Below are 15,711 nucleotides of genomic sequence, written 5' to 3'. Positions count from 1 at the left end.
AAAGATATATTATCCATTTCTTTATCTGCACAGTACAGTGGTGGGTGCAGAGAATGAACACAAAGAGCCTAAGGCACCAACGTTGCTCCTGGAGTTCCCTAAGCTCCCCAGGCCTGAGGCACCCCCGCCCAGGACCCCAGCTCCGCGGGCCTGAGCTTTCTGTAGCACAGCTGGGTGCCCCAGAGCAGTGACCCCCGAACCACCAGACAAGGACCTACGCAAGTGGAGAGGGGGCCTGTGGCAGGCAGCCCAGAGTCCAAGCGCCTCTGCTGCAGGCGTGGGGGTCCTGAGCTCTGCCCCGGGCCTGCGTCCCCCAGGAACCCTCAGCCATCACAGCAAGTGCGTTTGTTACAGAAATGTGAAGGTACACGGCACACTCTGCCCCATGTAGACTTGGGGAAGTGGGGGTCCCCCACCCCACAAGGGCGGGAGCAGCACCCTGGTCCCTAAACACTCCAGCAGCAGAGTGCCCACAGCTTCAGCCTGGGGCCCCGCCCCTCAGGCCCCACCAGCAGCATGTCCCCTCTCCACTAGGGCTTGTCAGCCTGGGCAGAGAACCAGGGTGCACAGCCACCACGGCGACCCCACTGCGAGGGTCCACCTGCCTCCTGGGACAGCTGTCCGGGGCGGGGCCGCCAGGCTCGGGTCACTGACAGCACTCGGCCATGTGCTGGAGCAGCTCTTGGCCCTGCTCGCCAAAGCACCGCAGGCAGTGAGGGCACTGCAGGTCTCCCTCAGCCCCCGGCGCTGCGTTGGGGCCCTGCGGCCCGGGCCTCCAGCCACTGGGCGCCGCGGGCTCCGAGGCATCAGTCTCTAGGTACTGGGCAGCCTTGCTCCTCAGGCGCAGGCGGCAGGAACCCGGCTCTCGTGAGTCCTGCAGGAAAGGTGGGATGGGAGAGCTGTTGGTGCAGGTCCCAGGCGTGGCTTCCTGCCGTCCCCAGCTGAGGAGACGCGTGCAGGGGGCACAGCGTGTTCCCCAGCGGACCCACATGTCCCAGGAAGCCCACCCACATGGGCAGCTCTGTGACACGTCCCCACCCACCACCACAAGGTGCTGAACACTTGAAGGGGGGAAGGGCACCCCAGCTCTGCCTTGTCAGCCGCTCAAAGACACCATCCTGCTGCAGGCAATGCCCACCACAACTGCCGCGGGCTCAGCGATGTCCACGTACAGACTGAACTCGGCTTTTCCTCAGCCCCTGCCACATGGCCCCTGGTCCGCACCCTTGGCAGGCCTGAGGCCTGGGGCCGGTCTGCTCACCCCTGTGTTGCCTGTCCCCAGGGCCACCCTCAAGACAACTCACCCCAAGTCACATGCTCCCTGGCCAACACGCAGGTCACTCGCCCACACAGGTTGCAAGTGGCTCCTGTTCCCACCCGGGGCGAGCTGGCAGATCCTGCCCCAGGCCTGCAGGTCCAGGGTCCTGGGAGAATCCACACCCCCACACTGTCATGTGATGCCAAAGGCTGCCAGCCCTCTGCACCTGCTTGTTACCCTGTGGAACCCCAGAGGGTCTCCTCTCCCCCACTCACAGGGAGTGATGGCCTCTGCCCGGGTCCCTGACAGTCTTAGCCCAAGAGTGTCCTCTGTGATGGCCCAGGGCAGGCTCTGTGTGCCTGCTGTGGCCCTGGGTATGCCGCTGTCCTGTGTTAGGACCCGAAGGCCCACCCTGTGGGAGCCACAGCAAAGGCTCGCGAAGCGACCCAAGGCACAGACCCCTACTGGGGCATCCATGGAGCACTCATTTAGGCAGGGGAGAAGGCAGGCACCGCAGGGGGCACCGTGAGGAGCAGGGGGAGGCGGGCACCGCAGGGGGCACCGTGAGGCGCAGGGGGACGCAGGCACCGCAGGGGCACTGTGAGGAGCAGGGGGCACTGAGGAGCAGGGGGAGGCAGGCACTGCAGGGGGTGGCGGGCAGCGCAGGGGCACTGTGCCAGTCACCAGTTGGATTCACACCAGGCCCCCCCTCAAGGCACTCCCCCAGGAGGGACTCCGAGCCCGTAGCAGGAACAGGCTGACAAGGAGCTGGGTGCCTGCCTGGCAGCCCGGATGGGCCAGTCTGGAGCCCGGATATGCTCTCCGACGGCGTGATGGTGACACACAGGGACAGCCGCCCCTGCCAAGCTTGCACACAGCGATGCCCTGTACAGAAGGTGGATGTGCCACGGGCAAGCCAGGAGCCGCAGCAAGCCGGAGGCTTGACAGGTGCATCCCTACCTGTACCCGGGCCAGCTGGCCCAGCAGGGAGGTGACCTCCTCCTCCAGCTCCCCAATCCTGCTGTGGGCCCGTTCCCGGTCGGCCCGCTCCGACCTGAAGTCATCCTTGTAGGCGAGAATCTGCAAGCAGAGGAGACGATGGGGTGGCTCTGGGGGTGCGAGCCAGCAGCCCAGCCCGTGGCCTTGCCTGCAGGGGACAGGACGGGCACCTGCTGCTCCAGCACCTGGACCTGCTCCAGCGCGGCCTCCTGGGCCGTCCTGGCTGCGGCCAGCTGCCGCTGCACCTCCGTGCAAGCACAGATCTTCTCCTCCAGCTGCATGTTGAGCCGGGCGATCTCCTTCCTCAGCAGCGCCGGCTCCCCGGGGGCCTGCAACCCCTGCAGCTGCGCTTGCAGCCCCTGCACGTACTCGTCCCGGCTGGCGTCGTAGCGCTGCCACTTGGCATTGAGGTCTTCCACCTGGGGGCACGGCCAAGGGGGCGAAGCAGCAGAGCACACACTGAGCCCACTATGGGAGACTGAGACCCCGCAGGGTCTCACAGGCAAAGGGGGACTTGGGGCCATTTTCCTGCCTGGACACAGAGAGCCTGTCTCTAACTCTTTCAATATTAAAATATATATTATATATATATATTTTTTAACGGGGCCAGCAGTTTAATCGGCCTGCCTTCAGCATCCCATATGGGCGCCAATTCATGTCCTGCTGCTCCACTTCCTCCCTAGCTCCCCGCCTGTGGCCTGGCACAGCAGCGAAGGACGGCCGAGGATGTGGGACCCTACCACCCACACGACTGGTTTTGGCGTGGCCCAGCCTGTGGCTGTGGCCATGTGGGCAGTAAACCTCTCTAACTCTGCCCTTCAAATAAGAATGAATACTGGGCCCGGCGGCGTGGCCTAGCGGTTAAAGTCCTCGCCTTGAAAGCCCCGGGATCCCATATGGGCGCCGGTTCTAATCCCGGCAGCTCCACTTCCCATCCAGCTCCCTGCTTGTGGCCTGGGGAAGCAGTTGAGGACGGCCCAATGCATTGGGACCCTGCACCCGCGTGGGAGACCCGGAAGAGGTTCCTGGTCCCGGCATCGGTTCGGCGCGTACCGGCCCGTTGCAGCTCACTTGGGGAGTGAAACATCGGATGGAAGATCTTCCTCTCTGTCTCTCCTCCTCTGTGTATATCTGGCTGTAATAAAATGAATAAATCTTTAAAAAAAAAAAAAAAAAGAATGAATACTTCAAAAAATTAAAAATCGGGGGCCACTCAGCACCTCCCTTAGCAACTTGTGATTGAACGTGAAGGGATGGAGAATGGGACGAGCCAGAAGGCTGGGGCGCTGGGTGCACCTGCGCTGGGCAAGGGTCAGCATTCTCAGGGCCCTGCACTTACGTGAGCCACTTTCTGCCTTAACAGCCGGTTCTCTTCCCGCAACTTCTCCATGGCAGCCAGAGTGGAGCTCTCTGTGCCCTCCGGCTGCAGGGGGAAGAGGCAGAGGTGGGTCACCACAGACGGAGCGGGACTCCCAAAGCAGCTCCTGACACACAGCGGGACTGTCCCTCGGTGACACCGGCTCAGAGAGTCCCCTCTGCTGACAAGGAAGCCCAGGTGACTCAGGGGCGCCCACTCGGACTGTGATGGGGTCCGGGCCGGCTGGCCACGGTGGGCGGCTACTTTCAGATGAGGGAATGCCATGGGCACCACATCTCCCCGGGGAGACTTTCAGTTTCTAGAACTCAGGCATGTTCTCTGTGGGGTTCCCTTCTCGTGGAGTCTGTCCAGCTAAAGACACAAGAGACCCCTGGACCAAGACTGCCTGACGGGTACATAAGTTGCTGCTGGCACAGACACCCCCTGCCCCAGGGCGTGCCTGCCTGAGCCCCTCGCTAATCTGGCATGACTGCCCAGAGGGGCCTGATGCCAGACACGGTGGGTGGGGAGAAGCCCCGCACTGACCCCCACTATCCACTAGCACCCAGCCCAGTGACCTCAGCCCTTTCTGTTCAGGGGGCTCCCAGGTTGCTGGGGGACCAAAGCAGCATCCCCCTTTGAGGGGGCACCCGCCCCGGTGGCCATGCAGGGAGGTGAGCCACCTGCCACAGCTGACTTGACTGAGGGAGAACACAAGTGGGTGTGGGTGCCCTCCCACACCCTGGGGGTCTGGGGTGGGGGCAACATCACCACTCCAGCTGCTCTGTGACCTGCCTTGTCACAGCTCTGTTCCCTCGTGTCCACCGTGTGCCCCTGGGCATGCTGCAGCTCATCCAGGCGCCGGGCCAGATGCTGGCACATGTGGGCAGTGGCAGCCAGTGTCCTCCGCAGCTGGTGGGTCTCATTGGCCAGGGAGCGGCACAGCAGGTGGCTGGCAGCCTGGGCCCGCTCCTTCTCAGCCACACTCCTCCGCAGCAGGAGCACTTCCTTGTCCTGGTCCCGCTGCGGCTGCCTCACCAGCTCCTGGAGCTCCTGCTCCTTGGCTTCCAGCTGCTGGGAGAGCCTCGCCACCTCCTGTGCCAAGACAAGAGCTGCCGAGGAACTGGCTCCTGAGCGCAGCTTTTTTTTTTTTTTTTAAGATTTTAATTGAAAAGGCAGATATACAGAGGAGAGACAGGAAGATCTTAGTGACCACAACACCCGGTGTTACACCAATCCGAAGCCAGGAGCCAGGATCCTCTTCCGGGTCTCCCACGCGGGTGCAGGGTCCCAAGGCAAAGCAGTCGAGGACGGCCCAAAGCCTTGGGACCCTGCACCCCCAGAGGAAGCTCCAGCCTGGCTCAAACCTGGCTATTGTGACCACTTGGGACCTTGCACCCATGTGGAAGACCCGGAAGGGGCTCAGGGCTCCTGGCTCCTGGCTTCAGATTGGCTCAACTCCAGCCGTTGTGGCCGCCTGGGGAGTGAATCATCGGATGGAAGATCTTCCTCTCTGTCTCTCCTTCTCTGTATATCTGCCTTTCCGATAAAAATAAATCTTTTAAAAAATCTGTTCTCTTTAAAAATTAAGTTACTTATTGAACAGGCAGGGAGAGTGTGTGTGTGTTCCCACTGGCTGGGTCAGGGCTTGGGGGGACTCTCAGCCAGGAAAGCAGGAATCCAATTTGCAGCTCCCACAACGGGAAAGGCCCAGCGTCTGAATGAGCAGAGAACCAGTCACAGCCCAGACATGTAATGGGGACCACAGGCAGCTGAGCCAGTCGGCTGCACCCCAATTCCCAAACTAGCACCATTTTTAAGAGACTAAGTTGCGCCCAGCACGATAATCTAAATGGCTGAAGTCCTCACTTTGCACCACTTGGATCCCATGTGGGCACCGGATCATGTCCCGGCTGCTCCACTTCCCATCCGGCTCCCTGCCTGTGGCCTGGGGTCAGCTCAGTTCAGCCATCGCGACCACTTGGGGAGTGAATCGGTAGATAGAGGGTCTTTCTGTACGTCTGTCTTTCCAATAAAAATGAATCTTACAAAAAGCGAGAGACTACGGACACCTGGGCCAGCTCCTCAGTGCTGGCTGGGGAGGCCCCCACTGACGCTCCTGGTGTGCCACGACCTGCCTGGCTGGGCTCTTTACTTGAAACTGGTGCGAGACGAAACGCATGCCGGAACCCTGAGCTTTCCTGGTCCCGTTCTGGCCCACAAGACCTTGTAACTGCCCAGGTAACAGTCCACCACATGGTGCCGAGGGTCCTGCCCTGAGAACATTCTTCTCAGATTTCCAACTGTTGGACTGAAAAGCCGTGCTTTCCAGCAGCATGCCTAGCCTGGTGACCCTGAACTGAGGGCATACTGACATTCAGGGTGCAGCCGCCAACCTAACCCCTCGCTGGACGGGAATCCCGCAGCCCTCGGGGACACCACCAGGCGCCCGCTGCCCAGTCCCCGCAGCCATCACGGCGGCCACCCGTGTGATGTGGCTTCTGTCACCTCTGACGCTACAGGTGGGTAATCAAGCCTCCCAGGGCCCAAGCAGGACCATCTGATTGGCACGGTCCCCTTGCTGTCGCCTTCCTGGGCAGCCCGGAATGAGGCCCGGGACAGGCTGTGGCCAGCAGAAGCAAGCACCAACAACTCAGACCAGTGGGACCCCTCGTCCCCGAGGGCCGTACGGGACATCCTCCTGGTGCCTGTCACCCAAGACGAGCAGAGAAGGCAGGGTGTAGTTACAAGGTCCTGCGGGCTGGAACAGGCCAGGAAAGCTGTGTCCTGGACCGGCAGGGCTGCCAGGCAGCAGGCGCCCAGTGGATCCACACCTACACTCCACCGGGGCCTGCCTGGGGGGTCTGCAAAGGCACTGTGTCCCACTGTGGCCACCCCGAAGGCCTGTCACACACCAGCCACACAGGAGCCCACCATCCCTGGCAGCCAGCGTCCCTGCTGCTAAATGGCTGGCTGAGGCACCCTACCAGCGCTGCCTCCTCAGGGACCCCAGGGCCTCGGGCAGGTGACAAACATCTCCATTCCTCCAGTGTCCAGAACTGTCCCTGAAGGTCGCAGAGAGGAACAAACATGTGCCTGCAGACGCCAGTCCATCATGTGGCACTGGGTCCAGTCCTGGCTGCTCTGCACCTGACCCGGCTCCCGACTGATGGCCGCCACCCATGAGAGAGCTCCTGGCTCCTGGCTCCAGCCCGGCCCTGTGCTGGCTGCTGCCATTTGCAGCAAGAACCAACAGATGCAAGCTCTGTCTCCCTCGCTGTCCGGAACTCTTTCAAAATAAATCAATAAATGAATAAAAAACCAATCCCAAGCAGAGGTGGGTTGGGAGGTCAGTAATGCTGGGAGCACGCACCGGGCTCTGCTGGTGCATGGCTGTGCCACCCGCTGGGCTCCCACACTGGCAAGGGGCACGCTGTGGTGCTGAAGGGCTTTCCCAGCACACACAGCAGGAGCGGGTGCCCCTTGGCAGCCACCCCAGGGCTGAGCCAGTCCTCCCAGCACCGGCCCACAGGCACACACGCTGCAGGGGGCTGCCTCTCACTACACGGCCCCAGGCCCCCAGCCCAGCACCCTCCACTCCACTCCCAGCACCCTGTAAGTGCCCACTGCCCTCACTGCCTCTTCCCTCACAGCTGTCCCCCCACTCCCTCATAGCCTCCCCCCTCCCCTCACACCCTCAGTCATCCCCGCACTCCCTGATGGCCGTCCCACCACTCCCCCTCCCTCCACTCCCACACTGCCCGGTCCCCACCTCCCCCACTCCCCCTCCCCTCCCTCCCCTCCCTCCCCCCATTCCCCCATTCCCCCATTCCCCCCACTCCCTCACTCCCCTCACTCCCCCCACTCCCTCACTCCCCCCACTGCCCCCACTGCCCCCACTCCCCCCACTGCCCCCACTCCCCCCACTCCCCCCACTCCCCCCACTCCCTCACTCCCCCAATTCCCCCACTCCCCCCACTCCCCCCACTCCCCCCCACTCCCTCACTCCCCCAATTCCCCCACTCCCCCCACTCCCCCCCACTCCCTCACTCCCTCACTCCCCCACTGCCCCCACTCCCCCCACTCCCTCACTCCCCCAATTCCCCCACTCCCCCCACTCCCCCCACTCCCCCCACTCCCTCACTCCCCCAATTCCCCCCACTCCCCCCACTCCCCCCACTCCCCCCCACTCCCTCACTCCCCCAATTCCCCCACTCCCCCCACTCCCCCCCACTCCCTCACTCCCTCACTCCCCCCACTCCCCCCACTCCCCTCACTCCCCGACACACACACCCCTCCCCACCCGCACTGACACGCCCGCCCGCACCTGCCGCAGCTGGGCCTCGGCGGACCCGCCCTGTTGGCGCTGCAGCTGCTCCCGGGAGCGCGCCAGCTGCTCGAGCAGCGCGTCCAGGAGCGACGGCGCCGCGTCCCCCTCGAGCGCGGCCAGGCGTGCGCGGAGCCGTGCGACGAGGGCGTCGCGCGCGGCCAGCTGGCCCTGGAGGTGCCGCAGCTGCTGCTCCGCCTCGTGGTACAGGCCACAGAGCGTGGCCGCGGCGCGCGGAGCCCTGTCCACGTCGCCCCTGTCCTCCGACGACATAGCTGGGGCTGCCCGGGAGGCCGCGCGGCCCCCGGCAACTTCCGCACCGGCCGGCGGGCAGGCCCTTCCGGGAACATCCCCAGGTCCCGCCCCCGGCAACAGGCCCCGCCCCCGCGGCAGCCTGCCCCGCCCCCGCGGCACCCGACTCCGCCCCGCGGCAGCCGGCTCCACCCCCATGGCAGCCGGTCCCGCCCCCACGCAGCCGGCCCCGCCCACCCCAGAGTGTGCATTGGGCCCCGCCACACACACAGCTCAGCAGCCCAGCTGCGGCCTGGGCAGGGGCAGCAGGGAGCCGCTCTTTCTCACGTGGACTCCTGGACATGAGGCTGGGCCTGGCCAGCCACCATACCAAACGCACAGGGCGTCATGCAAGGTCCCCGGACCCACGCGCCCCGTCTTTCCCACTCTGTGTGAGCCACAGCCGGCCGGAGCTGAGCACACGGTCCCTCAAAGCCAGACTCCGCCAAGTGTGCATGGCCCGAGGTTTCTCAGCCGGTCAGGGGCGGTGCTCCCTAACTGGCAGGGGTGCCAGGGCACCAGGACACGGCGTCCACCCTGGAGCTGTCAGAGGCTGGGCATCTGGGGGCCCTGCCAGGGCAGTGAGGGAACGAGGTGGGGACAGGTGGGCAGGCCGCTTCTTTTCACTGGCCTCCTTCCCCTTCCATTGGCTGGGAATCCCTCACCGTGTTGGGGTCCAACCCCACCCACTCAGGGCCAAGCCCTTCCGCAGGTAGACCCTCACCAGTACCTGCCGCCACCCTCCCCGCAGCGCCCAGGCCCACAGAACCCAGGGGCGGGTGGGAAGGGGTCCCTCCACAGCGTCCACCAGGGGGCAGTGTGGCCCCTTGCCTCGGGCCCGCCTGGTGGCCTGTACCCTGTCCTCAGCCAGGGATGAGCAGATCCTGCCAGCCCACCGTGGGCCTGGGTTTGCTTGGAGAAGGCCCGACCCCTGCACCACTGCTGCCCGCGCCCCACGGCTGCCATGTGATGCCCTCCCTGGCAGACTAAGGGAGACCTTGCCCTGTGGGGCGGCCGAGCCAGGTCTCACAGGAAGAGTACTCAGGCAGAGGGAGCAGTGTGTCTGTGCAGGGAACACAGTGGCCGTGCAGGCCAGCCAGAGGAGCGGTGTTCACGGGGGTAGGGCACACGGGACATGTTACTGGGAACGAGCTGGTTGCATTAGCCATAACACCCCCAGAGACGTCGCGTCCCAACTGTTAGATTTTAAAGCGCATTGAAGTTGGTACGGTGCTTACGTGCTGCTCATTCCTGCAGCCAAGGCTTCTTCTCAGCATTCGTTTACTGCAAGCCGAAATCCCAGACCCCAAGAGGTGTCAGCACGTGGGAACGGGAGTGGGGGTGGGAGGGGGACAGGAAGGGACAGGCTCCTGCCATGGTGGAACCATGGGGGCTGCCAGGGCAGGGGAAGAGAAGGGTGGTGACTGAGATGATGTGGCAGGTGGGTGGGGACAAGCGAGAGGGACCACGAGAGGTTGGGGCGCGGGGTTCTCAGGTGAGATGCCTTCAGGTTACATTTCATTGGTGGATAACCAGAACGTTGGAAGTCTGCAAGCAGTGGGAAGGGAAGCCGATGTGGAGCCAGGTGCAAAATGGGGTGTGCGAATCACTCCTTGCACCAATCCCAGCCCTGCCTGGCTGGGCGAACACTTATCCGGCTGGTGAAGGAAGGGCTGTGAGCTGAGGGGGTGCTATGCTACCGCGCTGGACCCTAAATGAAGGACAGGAGACCAGGGATGGTGGAAGTCTCTCTGAAGCCTCCCTTTATTACTCATTTTATACTCTTTCCTCCAAGCGCTTTAACCAAACAATAGATGCCAATGAGTCCCGTTAGACCAGGTGCTTTTAGCCGCAAGCCCATTTCCTCTTATTGCTCAGCTTAAGAGTGCTAATGAACTCCTTAGCCCACAACACTTGTGAGACGGGTTCTCTTAGAACAAGCCCAGTTTGGGCCCGGCTGCGAGGCCTAGCAGCTAAAGTCCTCGCCTTGAATGTGCTGGGATCCCATATGGGCGCCGGTTCTAATCCCGGCAGCTCCACTTCCCATCCAGCTCCCTGCTTGTGGCCTGGAAAAGCAGTCGAGGACGGGCCCAAACCCACATGGGAGACCCGGAGGAAGTTCCTAGCTCCTGGCTCCGGATCAGCACAGGCCTTTGCGCTCACTTGGGGAGTGAATCTCTCCTCCTCTCTGTATATCTGACTTTGTAATAAAGATAAATAAACCTAAAAAAAAAAAAAAAAACAAACCCACAAGAACAAGCCCCGTTTGACTCAGAGCATAACCCAAAGGTGGAAAACATGAGGATTCTATTTTCACAGACTTTGGGATTTGTTTTTGCATGCTGCAAAGGGAGTCTGCTTTGTCACGTGACAGACTGCTGATTTAGTTCTGCCACACACCACGATTTCATTTTTAAGATTCATTCATTTTAACGACTTGAAAAGCAAAGTTTGAAAAGATGGAGAGAGGGGGAGACAGATCTTCCACCTGCTGCTTCACTCCCCAAATGGTCGCAACAGTTGGAACTGGGCCGGGAACTCTGGATCTCCCATGTGGGTGCAGCAGCCCCAGCATTTGAGCCGTTGGCCTCTGGACACACGCGGAGCAGCCGGGACTTGAGCCCCAGTTCGTGCTTTTCATCAGCCTGCTGCTCTGGCCTCGCCCACTGCTGACACCTGCACCTTCCCTGAAACAGGGACAAGAGAATTGGAAGGGGCGTGGGAAGCGAGTGCCGTGTTTCCCAGGATCTAGCTCGTCCAAAGCAGCTCCTCCGTGTGGATGGTGTCCGGGTGGCGCCGTCGCCATGACCGCCCTGGGAAATCAGAGCATTTCTGACTCCCGTCCTTACCTTGCCAAGCGTATCACGGGCATTCCTGACGCAGAGGTGTCGGCACGCCCATGCAGGCTGGGACTCACAGAGCTGTGCCCGCAGCAAGCTGAGGGTACGCACACTCGCCTCTTCCCCTGCCATCCTGGCCCCGTGGCTCTCCGCCCACCCATGCCTGTGAGCTGGCCCTTGATGTCTCCACAGGAAGCATTTGCCTTGCCCCACATCTTCAGGACACGTTTCCTTCTCCAGTGCTGGAACTTGACTCTGCCAGATTCCAGTAGGAACCTTCCATTTGTCCTCTGAGTCGCCCTAGTCAGTTCCAGCTGGACGGGAGGCTCAGCCGGACTGCTGGCCGGGGCTGACAATGGAGGACACTAACTTCTCCCCATTCACTGTCTTTTTTTTCCCTAAGATTTATTTATTTTTATTACAAAGTCAGATATATATATATATTTTTAAAAGATTTATTCATTTTATTACAGCCAGATATACACAGAGGAGGAGAGACAGAGAGGAAGATCTTCCGTCCGATGATTCACTCCCCAAGTGAGCCGCAACGGGCTGATGCGCGCCGATCCGATGCCGGGAACCTGGAACCTCTTCCGGGTCTCCCACGCGGGTGCAGTGTCCCAAAGCATTGGGCCGTCCTCAACTGCTTTCCCAGGCCACAGGCAGGGAGCTGGACGGGAAGTGGAGCTGCCGGGACCAGAACCGGCGCCCATATGGGATCCCAGGGCTTTCAAGGCGAGGACTTTAGCCGCTAGACCACGCCGCCGGGCCCTACAAAGTCAGATATACACAGAGGAGAGGAGACAGAGAGGAAGATCTTCCATCCGATGATTCACTCCCCAAGTGAGCACAACAGCCGATGCTGTGCCGATCTGAAGCCGGGAACCTGGAACCTCTTCCGGGTCTCCCACGCGGGCACAGGGTCCCAAAGCATTGGGCCGTCCTCGACTGCTTTCCCAGGCCACAAGCAGGGAGCTGGATGGGAAGCAACGCCACCAGGATTAGAACCGGCGCCCATATGGGATCCCGGAGCGTTCAAGGCGAGGACTTTAGCAACTAGGCCACGGTGCCGGGCCCTTCCCCATTCACTTTCAACTTTGGGGTGTGCCCCATCAAATCTACAGACTGAGGAGAGGTGGGAGAGACCCTGTGAGAAGGCCTGCTGGGCCGGGGAAGGGCATGTTTGAGGTTCAAAAGCGAAGTGGCGCTGTGACATAGCATGCTAAGCCTCTGCCTGCAGCACCAGCACCCCATATGGCACCAGTGCCGGTTCAAGTCCCGGCTGCCCCACTTCCCACCCAGCTCCCTGCCTGTGACCTGGGAAAGCAGGTGAGGACGGCCCAAAGCCTTGGGACCCTGCACCCGTGTGGGAGACCTGGAAGAGGCTCCTGGCTTTTGATCGGCACAGCTCTGGCCATTGTGGCCACTTGGGGAGTGAATCATCGGACGGAAGATCTTCCTGTCTCTCCTCCTCTCTGCATATCTTCCTTTTCAATAAAAATAAGTAAATCTTTATAAAAAGATAAGTTTTTAAAAAGAAAAACAGCAGGGAGCACATAGCTGTGAGAGTCATGGGGTGGGCACAGGCCACTCCAGGGGAAGGAGAGGTGGGCTGCTGGCCACGACACTTCTGCAAACAAAAGCTCCTCTCACTGTGCCGGCAGCAGCGCCGCACTAATTAGCAAGACCAGACAAAGTGGGGAGGGGGCACCTAAGGGTCCCTACCTCGGACTTCACTTCCAAAGTCCATGGGGGGCTGGAGGGGGCTGGCCAGCATGGTCTGGGTGGGGATGAAGGACAGACGGCGCAGGCTGGCAGGGGCGAGGCAGGAAGGAAGCAGTTCTCTGGGTCTGGGACCCACCCAGAGCCTGGGGGAGGGGTTGGAGAGCTGGTGCCAAGTGATTCCCCACTCAGCCCTGCCCAGGCAGCCTGGTGCCGCCAGGGGCTTGGGGTTGGGGGGTTGCAGCCAGACCCCAAGTCTCTGCAGGGCCCCTCTCTGAGGGCCTCTGGACGGGCCACCTGCCTGGCTGTGTGGGGCTGGCCCCCCACTCCTTCATGCCTTGGGGCCTGTCACAGTGCCTGCCCCTGCCTGGGGAAGAGCTGACACCCCCTCCACCCCACACCTCCGGCCACGGCCCCAGAGGAAGGCCTTGGCCAGCCCTTCCAAGCCCTGCCTGGGCTTCCCCTGCCAGATCCCATGCTTTCCTGATCACGTGAGTGGGGTGTGGGGACTGGGAAGAGTCCCTGTGTACAAACACCCAGACTCCTGCCTCCCCCACACGGAGCGCCGGAAGCCAAGCTTGGGCTGTTTGCAAGTGCTGAATAGCGCTCTGGGCTGAGGACAGAGGTGTTTGGGGTAAAAATAAAAAAGCGGCAAGTGCGTGGGCCCTGTAGCCTTCCACCCACAGGCCTGTGGTTTAAAATACAACTTCCTAGTGCGGGCTGCCTCACACTGCCTCTGTGTGCACAAGACCCACCTGCCACACCTCCTGGAGCCAGCAGCCGGCAGCCGCCTCTGGTGGGGGTGGCCACAGCCACTAGGACCCAGACCTTCCCTCTGGGTCACCCTGTCTCCCCTCAGCGCGCTCAGACCCAGGCAGCGTGCTCTCCCGCGCCTCTCTCAGCCAGGCCTGTCTTGAGCACTGCGGGGGGCAGACAGTTGGACACCAGCCTGGACCTCAGGGTGCTGTCCCCAGACCGCCTGGTTGGGAGCTCCCAGGCCAGGCCACACACTAAGTGTGATTTCTGAGCTGGTCCTGAACTGCCTGTGCTGCTGAGGGCTGCGGGTGGGCAGGTGTGGTAGGCTGTAGGGCAGGCCCTGGCCCCTGCAGGGCACGCTCAGGGGTACCCCATGTACCTACTTACCTCCACATCGGCCCTTCCCCTGTCCCCCCAGTGTTCCCCCGCAGCCGTGCCTGAGCATGACAGAGCCCTGACCAAGCAACCAGCTCACATGCCCTCCAGCCTGGAGAGAGGTCCCGCCCTGAGCCCCGTCCACTATGGGAGCACGACACCCATATTGGGTCCAGCCTCCTTCCTAGACTCCCTGTTGGCAGCTCTGGGTGTGAGCGTCATGCCCCCGCCCTGCCCAGCACCCAGCCCTCAGCGTGCTGGGAGCCCTGAGGGTGGGTGGACAGCCAATCAGCCCTCCTCACCCTGGTCACCAGCCCCAGTGCCATGGAGGGTGCCCTCTCCCACCCCACCAGGGAGCAAGCCTCCCGCTGCCAGTCTCCTGCAGGTCCTGCCCAAACCTGGTGCTGGGCTGGCAGCGGAGAGAGGCAGCTGGGGTTCCCCAAAGCAGAAACAGCAGTGCAGCCTGTTGCCCACAGCACCCTGCCCCTGGGGGCACACTTGGGGCGTTGACACTCTGGGACCCCCAACCCCTTCCCATGGCAGCCCGTCAGGGAGTGGGACATTCACTATGCCCAGGGTGACTGCTTGTGCCCATCACACCTGCAGGAGCCACACTGGTAGATTCCCTGCTCGTCCTGGGCCCCGGGGACTGCATTGGACTCTGCTCTTGGCTGGCTGTGGGCGTGGGGACATGGATATCGGGGCTGCACGTTGCCCTCACAAATGGGGAACCCAGGAGCCCGAGAAATGGGGAACTCCTGCCACAGCCCCCACATACCTCAGGCTTTGTCTTGTCCACTCTTAAGGTCTTCCTGGGCCCTCCCTGGTTCCCCCTCCCTGGGCCCTCCCTCTTCCTGGACCCTTCCTGGGCCCTCCCCGCCCCCCCCCTCCCTGCCCCCTCCCCCTCCCTGGGCCCTCTGCCCCCTCCCCCTCCCTGGGTCCTCTGCCCCTCCCCCTCCCTGCCCCCTCCTCCTCCCTGGGCCCTCCCTGCCCTCTCCCCCTCCCTGCCCTCTGCCCCCTCCCCCTCCCTGGGCCCTCTGCCCCTCCCCCTCCCTGGGCCCTCCCTCTTCCTGGACCCTTCCTGGGCCCTCCCCGCCCCCCCCTCCCTGCCCCCTCCCCCTCCCTGGGCCCTCTGCCCCCTCCCCCTCCCTGGTGCCTCTCCATGGGCGGGGCTCCCAGTCCAGCCTCTACCATCCACCGCTCTGTTCACCTCTTCTCCAGTTGTGTCTGGCCCACTGCCGCTGAGTTCCTCCTTCCCGGGCCTGGCTTCCCTGGCTGGGCAGCCGCGGGATGAGTGACCGAGTCCCACAGCCCATACTTGCTCTGGCTGCAGCCCTGGCTGGACAGTCCCTCAACGTAGCTGCTGTCCCAGCCCTCCCATCTCTCCACACCAACCTTTAGCCACTTGCCTGGTGTGGGGGAGTCAGGCAGGTCCCTGTTACATCTGCCCTGCTGGACTCCCGCGCCTGTGCCCAGCACACCATGTCTGCCCGCACCTCGATGCCCACCCATCTCCAACAGCTGAGGCTCATAGCCTGGTGGGCTCCAGGACCCCTGCTCTCCAAGAAGCCCTGGGCCCTCCCCCATTGCCCAACCCGCAGCAGGTGGAAAGGCAGCCCCAGTACAGACCAGGTGAGAAGCGCGCCCCGTTTCCGGGCCCCACAAGGTTGCAGCCTGCCCATGGGCCCCTTGCAAGTTACTGAAAGTGCCCAAGGGCTGTTGGGGTGGTGACCCTGAGTCCCACCCTAAGTCAGACCCAGGGGTGCAGGTGAGATCCTGCAGGTCG

The 15,711-nt window shown here is 62.6% G+C and overlaps 1 protein-coding gene across 2 annotated transcripts; it reads right to left on the bottom strand.

The window, feature by feature from the left end:
- Positions 1 to 392: 392 nt before the first annotated feature.
- Positions 393 to 8,263, bottom strand: TNIP2 (TNFAIP3 interacting protein 2). 2 transcript variants are annotated; one of them, XM_058670438.1, is made up of 6 exons: positions 7,942 to 8,263; positions 4,389 to 4,709; positions 3,597 to 3,665; positions 2,428 to 2,676; positions 2,219 to 2,338; positions 393 to 874 (listed from the first exon to the last, which is right to left on the bottom strand). In XM_058670438.1, the coding sequence occupies exons 1-6, from the start codon at positions 8,212 to 8,214 to the stop codon at positions 647 to 649; spliced, it is 1,260 nt and encodes a 419-aa protein (XP_058526421.1). In that variant the 5' UTR covers positions 8,215 to 8,263; the 3' UTR covers positions 393 to 646. The 2 variants fall into 2 exon arrangements, with proteins under 2 accessions (XP_058526421.1, XP_058526422.1); XM_058670439.1 differs by lacking the exon at positions 2,428 to 2,676.
- Positions 8,264 to 15,711: the final 7,448 nt, after the last annotated feature.

Source organism: Ochotona princeps, chromosome 11 (genome assembly GCF_030435755.1).
Source record: "Ochotona princeps isolate mOchPri1 chromosome 11, mOchPri1.hap1, whole genome shotgun sequence".
In the NCBI taxonomy this organism is placed as follows: domain Eukaryota; kingdom Metazoa; phylum Chordata; class Mammalia; order Lagomorpha; family Ochotonidae; genus Ochotona; species Ochotona princeps.
The sequence above is the reverse complement of the archived record's forward strand: the minus strand, read 5'-3'. Positions and strand labels throughout refer to the sequence as shown.